The following is a 9,271-nucleotide window of genomic DNA, read 5'->3' on the forward strand; positions in this document are numbered from 1 at the left end:
CACAGACAGTGACCCAAGGCCGGGATTGAAACCGGGTCCCTGCCGTGAAGCAGCAATGTGCCACCCTCTTGCCAGGGTGGAAGATTCAATAACTAGATGGCATAGGTTTAAGGTGCAAATGGGGCAAAGTTTTTAGAGATGTGCGAGGGATGATTTGTACACCAAGAGTAATGGGTGCCTGGAACTCGTTACCGGAGGAGATAGCGGAGGCAGGTACGATAGTGATGTTTAAGGGGTGTGTTGACAAATACATGAATAGGATGGGAATAGAGGAATACGGATCCCGGAAGTGTCGAAGATTTTAGGTTAGACGGGCAGAATGGTCGGCGCAGGCTTGGAGGACCCAAGGGCCTATTCCTGTGCTGTACTTTTCTTTGTTCTCTTGTTTTTTAATGTGAGACAGCAGGTTCAACCCAACTTCCCCAGTCACATCGTTCCTGTTTTTAAGACCATTGTGCTCCACAGCATTAACTACTTCTGATCCACCAAGGGACTGCTGCACTCTCCTGAGGTGCTGCCTTTGAGATGAGACCTTAAACCATCTGACATCTAAAGTGGGCTTATAAGAGTTTGTAGCACTATTTTCAATTCTCCTCAGAGTATCTGGTCATTATCACATTGTGGGAGCTTGCTGTGCACCTATTGGCTGCTGTGTTTCTTAATAACAACATTACACTTTAAGGTGCATAATGCAAAGATGATTTCAAAATATGTTGGCATGTTCCAAGGTTGTGATAAGTGCTGTTTAAAAATAACATCTGTTTCTCTTTGGTCACCGAATCTTTAGTCCACATTTTCACCATGAGCTTCAACTGATCCAAAGCACAACAGCTCGCTTCCTCATGCTGGTGTACACTCCCACGTTCCACTGGCTTCCTGTGCCCCAGTAACTTGCTTCAACATTTACATCCTCATCGTCTTATCTTTCCTCGATCTATTTCAGAACGTTCCTGTCCTGTATCTTGCATACATTCTCAACTCCTCTTCGAGTGCTAGCAGTGGAAGATGAGGAAGCCCACTTAATCACTGCCTCTCTCCCCACTTCCATCCGGCCTTAATACTGGTGCATGGTGGCACAGTGGTTAGCACTGCTGCCTCACAGCGACAGGGTCCCAGGTTTGATTCCGGCCTTGGTTGACTGAAGTTTGCACGTTCTCCCAGTCCAAAGATGTGCACGTTAGGTTACGGAGGTTGGACGGTGGAATGGACCGTGGTGCATACTCAATGGGCCGAACGGCCTACTTCTGCACACTAGGGATTCTATGCACCTCTGCTTTCAAAAAACATTCTTCTGTACCTTGTCATTGGTACAATCACCCTACCTCATTTTTCTATCCTGCCTGGTCTCCAGTTTACTTTCCTCCTTGGTGTGAAGCTGATGTTGAGATTTCATGGGGTGAAAGGAGGTTCCTGTGAAACAGACCAGTAAACATTGGCTTGGTCCTGTTGGGCCAACCAGCCTGTGTACTGTAAATTCAATGTATGCTCCGCTTCGAGATATCCTGAACCTTGGCCACCTTAGAAATGCATGTTCTTCTGTTTGTCTTATTCCCTGCAGCAACTGTACCAGATTCAACAGGTCACGATGCCGGCCGGACAGGACATCACCCAGCCCATGTTCATCCAATCCACTAACCAGACTGCAGATGGACAGCCTACCCAGGTCGCAGGAGAATAGTGCAAAGGGACTGGAGAGCTGAAGTCAACTGCCACAAAAGCCATGTATAAATAGTACAGTCACTAAACCAGGACGGAAAAGGACTTTTTCTTTTTTTAAGTGTTTTCTTTCCTTGCATTGTGCTAAGCAAAAATAATTGTACATACATCAAACTGCAATAAACACCTTTCAAATAGAGCGTTGTAAACTCCTGCGTGAGGGGAGGTAGGAAAGAGAGTTCCTGCCTGTACTGGTAATCCTGTATCATAACTAATGATTACTGTTGTTCTGTTCAATTGTATAGTATTGTTCCTTACTAAAGTTAATCAGCTTTTTTTAAAAACATATTGCAATAATTGCTTAAAATAGACCTGGCGTTAAATGGAGGTAAACTGGAAAACTCGATGTGCAAAATATCTAAACCACGGTTTCTCAATAACAGGTTTCTCAACCATTCCTGGTAAATCGTGATGAATATTGAATCAAAAGATCTGTATATGTAAAATTTTAGAATATTAATGAGATGTATTTACAGTGCAGCATTGCAGAGACTGTCCAACACCAATAACAAGTTGTGTTAAAGGCACTATATAAATATAATAAAATACTCCAAGGCATTTCGGGAGCAATAATGAAACAAAGTGTGACCAAAAGCTTAGTCAAAGGAGAAGGTTTTAAGGAGTGTGGAGGAAAGTGAAGTAGCGAGGTGGAGTGCTGTAGGAAGGTATTCCAGAGCTTGCAGCCGAAACATCTGACGGTACGGTGACGCTCAAGAGGCCAGAATTACACCAGTGCAAATACATTAGAGAGTTGTGGAGCTGGATGAGGTAAAGATGGGGAGGAGCTAGTCCATGGAAAGATCCGAAACAAGGATGAGAACTTTAAAATCAAGACATGGTCAAAGCGTTGTGTAAATCTGGGGTCGGGGTCCACTCTCTGGAGAAAGTGAGCCAGGACCCCCGAGATGAAACATTGAGCAATGTTTGCCAATTGTGCTCCTCATCCAAATAGCTGCAATGTTGTGTTGCAGTTGAACAAATTCGATTAAATTTCCATCCAATTATTTTGTGACTTGTTAAAAAACTTTTTTTGACATTTTTGAAATGCTGACAAATTACTGGAGTTTGGAATGTTGGTGTTTAAAGTATATGTTTCTTGGTTCTAAGTATACATTGCTGATGATAGAATAGTTGAGTAAATTGCACAGGGCCACAAGATTATACAGGTTGATTGATCAAGTTCTGCAACTTGCCAGATACTGACATATCCTAATCCAGGAGGGACCCTGATCACTTTATGCTGGCTCCCGAATATGTAATATTGCTCCAGACAAAACATCTGTTGTTTTCTCAACAGCACTGCGGGTTGGAGACCAGCACTGATGATCTGACATGCTACCAAGTGACTTGTAAGATGTACCACTGATATCTGCCGTTACTCTGATAAATATCACAAGCGAGGTTTGAACGAGGGAATTCTTTCCATCCATAAAGTTCTATTCTTGTTTCTTGAACATTTACCGTATTTTGGCCTCCACTACTCCACACACAAGCCCATTCCATGTCTTGACTTTTACAAGAAGAACATCCTAACATCAGCCCTGTAATTGTCTTTTACTAGCTTGTAGCCGTGTCTCATTGACCCACTCATGAATTGTTTTCCAATTGTATCCTTCTCTTTCTGTAGCATTTACTATCCTGTGACACTTTCTTGCATCTGAACCCTTTGGACACTAGGAGTAAGCCCTGATAATTTTCCAACGCTGCAGTGTTTCCCTTCTGTTTCAATGGACTAGAAGTGGATAACGATGTGTTCAGTGCTGTACCTGACCTGAACTCAAATGCTTGAACTGTACAGGTGAACATTCAATCAGCTTGTTATGTACTACACTACACAGTATTGTATTCATTCTCAGGACATGGCCACAGCTGATCGAACCAGCACTAATTGTCCATTCCGAGTTGCTGGGGAAGTTGGTGGTGGACTGCACTTTTAAAATGTTGCAGTCTGGAGTGAAGATGTTCCCCACAATACTCATGGTTAGGAAGTTCCAGTATATTGATTCCTTGTTTAGACACAATTTAACATTGAACCTAATAGAGCCTCGTAAGCTTCTTTCAAATCCCCAACCATTTAGACACTAATCATGTATGTTACCCATTTTTTTTTTTAGGTCAATTTTACTTCATCGGTTTCTGCACTGTTCAAGTAGTTTGATTTATTGTTTTTTTTATAATTTCTAAAATAGAATGAACCTTCCCATTGTTACTAGCCTGAAACCGATAACATTCCATATAAGGCTTGGCTATACAGTCCAGTTTCTGTATTTTCAAATGGGATGAACAAGGCACATTATAAAACCATGCTGTCTGGAACACATCACAAAACACGAGTCACTTAGCGTTTCTGTGATAATTAAATCTAGATCATTTCATGTTAATTGATGTACAGTCATTTGTTCCAGTGCTCCTGGCTGTAGGTTGAATAGTCTGCCAGACCAGTAAGTGCTTGATTTTGAATCAACAGAAAAATTACTGTTTGAAAGAATGAAAGCTATCGATAATCCTGATGAGCATTAAAGGCTATCTGTTTTCTGTTAATCCTGACCAGATGGGGTCTGATTTTTTTTTTTTTAATCCTGCAACTTGCATATAGAATAAGCAAGCACAGGAGTTCATTCAGCTCACCATGCCTGTGAATTCTCTTTGAAAGAGCTACACAATTAATTCCACCTTCCTTGTCCTGAGAATGTGGTTTTGTTTAAATATTTAACTAATTCCCCTTTGAAAGCTATTGTATCTGCTCACCCTTTGAGGCAGTGCTTCCCGATCACCCTTTGAGGCAGTGCTTCCAGATCACCCTTTGAGGCAGTGCTTCCAGATCACCCTTTGACGCAGTGCTTCCAGATCACTATAACTCCATGCTTAAAATATTTTGCCTGTTCCTTCGAATTCTCTTGCCCATTACTTTAAATCCATGCCCTCTGGTCACCAACTCTTTTGCCACTGCAAACTGGTTCTCAAGCACAGAACTGAGCAAAGTTCTGAGCATTACCAATCCTTTAAGGATGATTAATATGGAACTTAGCAGTAGTAACAGTGACAGAACCGAGTGGTTCTCAAGATTGGAGATGTGTGGTTGAATTGGGACTAAACACAACATTCTCCTTTACCTATCATGCTCACTTTATACTCCATATTTGCACCATCCCCATTAAAAGAAATATGCCTCCTTTATGTATATCAGCTAGTTTTTGGAACTCCCACCTTGACTACACCTGAGGGAATTTGGCTCTAACCTTACCCAGTATAATCTTTTTTTATGTCTATGTGAGGGTTGGAAGTAGGGTTAGACAGAGATCATATTGATGTCTATTTAATGTTCCATTATATGGACAGGACCATACATGATCTGTGTGTATATTTTACCTGTTGTGTTTCACATCTTAAAATAAGTCATTAGTCATGCATCCTATTAATTAGGAGAGAAACCAGTTTGGGCTCTCATTACTGGTTGCACTTTTTCAAGCAGAGTTAATTGATTCGCAGTGCATTTGAATATTGGGTGAGGCTGGCATTGGATGTAGTTGTGATGCCATCCTTCCCCTGTGAACAACTTGCCACTGATGCCTGTCTTAAGCCCATACGTGAGGTTTGGCTCCTTGGCTGAGATACTGGAGGGTTGTTAGGACTTTTGAGCTCTGTCCCAGCAAGAATCTATGTCTGGGAGTTGGTGTGGAAATATTTTTAAATGGTACCTACTAATACCCAAACCTGGTGGTTTACATTTCCCTAAGTAGATACCCCATGATGTTGCTGATTAAGTATTTGACTGTTGTTTAATGATGTGTTTTCCATATCCAATACATCAATCTGTCTTTGTTTTCCATCCTTCCCTTCTGACTGGAAATTTTAAATTTTACCACTGATGCTGAATCTGCTTACAGCTCAAGATCACACTGGTTATCCTATAATTAATTCCCTACGGCAAAGCTCATCCCTGGCCTTAGCCCTTTCTTTATCTACTTTTCCTCATTTCCTGTAACATATAAATATGTCAAAAGCCATATTCCCATCGCTCAATAGTGAAAAAATGCAGTCCCTTCTGATCCAGTTTAAAAACCTTAGCTGACCCTCAAAGACCAGACTTCCTTAATGTTGGAATTGAATTAACTGATCTTGACAGTCAAACTTGCCACATCTGGGCTAGGAAGATAGGATAGTTAGCAAGTTTTGTGCTCCACTGTCCCCAGCGCTGCTGGAAGATACTTGTGGGTGAGTAAAGCTTGAGGTCTCCTATTCTCCTCTGCAGGATTGGAAGTCTATTGTCCCCCGCTATCTGGACTTGCACCTGAATATTAGCCACTTGCTAATTGCTGGTGAGCTGTTGAACAGCAATAGCTCTCCAGCATGGTAACAAATTGACAAAATCCAAAGTGACTATATGGCAGCGAGGGGATCTTTAACCAAACACTCTTAATGCAGTTTTTAGAAAAGCTGATTAATTCTATGTGACATCTGTGCTTCATTTCAGTTTTATAAAGCAGTTTATTCTAAGGAGTGTTTAACTTGTGTGTGCAATAAGAAAATGTTTAGTCAATGATTCCCATCCCTCTCTCCAATAGCTCCCATGCCCTTCTTTCTCTGGCAGTGATTCTCTTTAAATCCCACAACCTCTCTGATTAAATATCCCCACTTTGTGGTGATTCTTGTTAAATAACCATCATTCTCTTTCTATAACGAAGATTCTCAATCCATATCCATGTATCCACTCTCTGCTGATGATTTTTTATCAGGCAACTACGCCTCCCTCAATGATTATTATTAAATACCTGCCTTCCATCTCTACTGAGATGCCCAATGTCTGAACAAGAGCCACTCGTGAACTTCCATATCCGTCCGTTTTTAATTTTTAAAAATTGTGCTGAATAAAAGTTTCAGGGAAGGTGATGGTGACATTGTGACTCCCCCCATTCCCACCCATTCAGAATGGTGGGTGCAATCTGCGACATGGATGTCTTGTTCAGGGTAATGACAATATTCTAATTGTATGTGTACGTTGTGTTACAATTACTCACTGTTGCCCCCTTCCCCTTCACTTTTCTGTGTGAAACACTGGGTGCATTTGTTGTTGTTTGAAACTGTCTTAAGAATTTTCTGATATCTGGAGTCTTTGGCATTAGCCCATTTTGACTTTATATATCTTTAGAAATAAAATCCTTTTGTTATAGCACTAATGTTGAGCTTGTTTCTTTTCGCTGTGGGTTGGGCAAAGAAGCTTGCAGATCAGGAGACCATTTGGTCCATTGAGCCTCCAAAGGCCATGTGCTAGAGCAAACCAAAATAACTGCACGCCTTGGCTTCAAATATTTAACAATTTTTAGTTTCAGGAAACCTGTGCATAAACTGGCTGCTATATTTTCAATATTACACTTCTTTAAAAGGCATTTGAAGTCGGGACATCCTGAGATTGTGAAAGGGACGATAGAAATGCAGGTTCATGTGAAAAATCTGTTTGCTTATTGGTTTGTACTCTGAACTTCAGGCCAGTAGTGGGGATCATGTATCATTATATGATGTACTCCAGTACTGACGAGGACTCACTTGAATCCTGGGTGGTGCTAGAGTGACACAGATATTGGGTTCACTGCAGACAGCTGAAATGGAATAAACTAGTTGCAGAGGATTTCGAACCGTGACTAAAGGTAAATCACCTTTTACCGTTCGCTTGCAGTTTGAGGCTTTAAGACTTTGTCAAGACTTCAACACCGTCTGCATTTATTCTAGAAGCTGAGAACCTCATCTAAAAAGAGGGTGTTGTGTTGCTGCACCATACTGAAGTGGATCATAGAATTTACAGTGCAGAATGAGGCCATTTGGCCTATCTAATGCACCAGCTCCTGGAAGAAGCACCCCACCTCCACCTTATTCCCATAATTCACTAACCCCACTGAATGTTTTTGGACACTAAGAGGCAATTTAGCATCCACCTTCTTTGGACTGTGGGAGGAAACCCACGCAGACACTGGGAGAACGTGCAGACTCCACACAGACTGACCCAAGCTGGGAATTGAACCTGGGACCCTGGAGCTGTGAAGCAACTGTGCTAACCACTGCTACAATGCCACCTTATAGAAGTCACTAGGAGAAAGGGTTGCATCTTCATAGGGATTGTCGATGGTCTGGATGAGGAATGGAAGGGAGTGCTGGAGCCTGTTAATTACAATCTATTTAAATAACTTGGATGAAGAGACGGAAATCAAATGTATCTATGTTTGCAGATGATCGGGCAGCACAGTGGTGCAGTGGTTAGCACTGCTACCTCACAGTGCCGAGGACCCAGGTTCGATCCTAACCCCGGGTCAATGTCGTGTGGAGCTTGCACATTCTCCCCGTGTGTGCGTGGGTCTCACACAAGCCAAAGATGTGCCGGGTAGGTAGATTGACCACGTTAAATTGCCCCTTAATTGGGAAAAAAAATTGGGTTCTTTAATAAAAAAGGGGGAAAGTGCTGATTATATAAAGCTATATGGGAAGGGAAGCTGTGAGGAGGACACAAGCTGCAAAGCGTTATAGACGTGATAAGTGAGTGGACAATAAGATGGCAGATGGAGCATAATGTAGGCAATTGTGGAGTCACTCAGTCATACAAATAAAGAATATTTTTTATAAAGAGAAACTTGTAAGTGTTGATCAAAGAGATTGGGTGTACATAGGGACAGGAATAGGCCATTCAGCCCCTCGGGCCTGCACCATTCAATGAGATCATGGATGTACTGTGGCCCAACTCCATATTTTAGTCCATATCCCTTTACACCTTTGCTTAACAAAAATCTAGCTATCTCCAATTTAAAATTAACAACTGATCTAGCATCAACTACTGTTTGTGGAAGAGAGTTCCAGCCCTCTACCACCCTTGTGTATAGAATTGCTTTCTAACATCTCTCCTGAACAGTCTGGCCCTAATTTTGAGACTATTTCCCCCAGTTCTAGAATAAATTTACAAATTAGGCCTGTTTTCTCTTGAATTTAGGAAGTTAAGGGATGATTGATCGAAGTCTTCAAAGGTATTAACAGGAAAAGACAAGGTAGATCACGATAAACTGTTTCCACTGGTTTCCTTCTTGCAACCAGAATCAAAATAAATCAAACTCCAACCATTGACTCTGAAAAGTATTCTCTACATTGGTAACTAGTCAGCCCCTAAACATGTGACAAAGAATCCTCAATCGCATTATCCTTTCAGGAAATATACAATTTTAACATTGAACTGTTGTAATAATAAACTCCAATGGAATAATCTTGTATTGCAGGTGTTAAACTTCTCTTATCAATGCAAGTGGATTATGGTCTGTTTAACAAGCTTTGTTGATTGTCATGTCGGACATAAACTTCAAAGTGCAAGGTTAAGGCTTCCTTTTCAATGGTAGAATGCTTTCTCTGGCACAGACTTAGTTTTTCTGAAAAATATTCCACTCTATACCTGCATCACCATCTTGTAGTAGCACTGCCCCTACCCGCAGACCACTAGCATCTGTGGCCATTTTAAAGCTCTGGAAAGTCCAGGATGGCCAGCACCAGCTTGTCCATTAATATGGCCATCACTCTCAAAGTC

The 9,271-nt window shown here is 41.5% G+C and overlaps 1 protein-coding gene across 8 annotated transcripts in view; it reads left to right on the forward strand.

Annotated features, from left to right (window-relative positions):
- The window catches only part of nfyc (nuclear transcription factor Y, gamma), a 128,582-nt gene extending 121,693 nt beyond the window's left edge, over positions 1–6,889 (forward strand). For all 8 annotated transcript variants that reach the window (XM_072502328.1, XM_072502320.1, XM_072502311.1 and 5 more), the window contains one exon: positions 1,559–6,889. In XM_072502328.1, the coding sequence (XP_072358429.1) occupies positions 1,559–1,678 (120 nt within the window). In that variant the 3' untranslated portion in view covers positions 1,679–6,889. The remainder of the gene's footprint in view (positions 1–1,558) is intronic.
- Positions 6,890–9,271: the final 2,382 nt, after the last annotated feature.

This window comes from Scyliorhinus torazame, chromosome 1 (genome assembly GCF_047496885.1).
Source record: "Scyliorhinus torazame isolate Kashiwa2021f chromosome 1, sScyTor2.1, whole genome shotgun sequence".
In the NCBI taxonomy this organism is placed as follows: domain Eukaryota; kingdom Metazoa; phylum Chordata; class Chondrichthyes; order Carcharhiniformes; family Scyliorhinidae; genus Scyliorhinus; species Scyliorhinus torazame.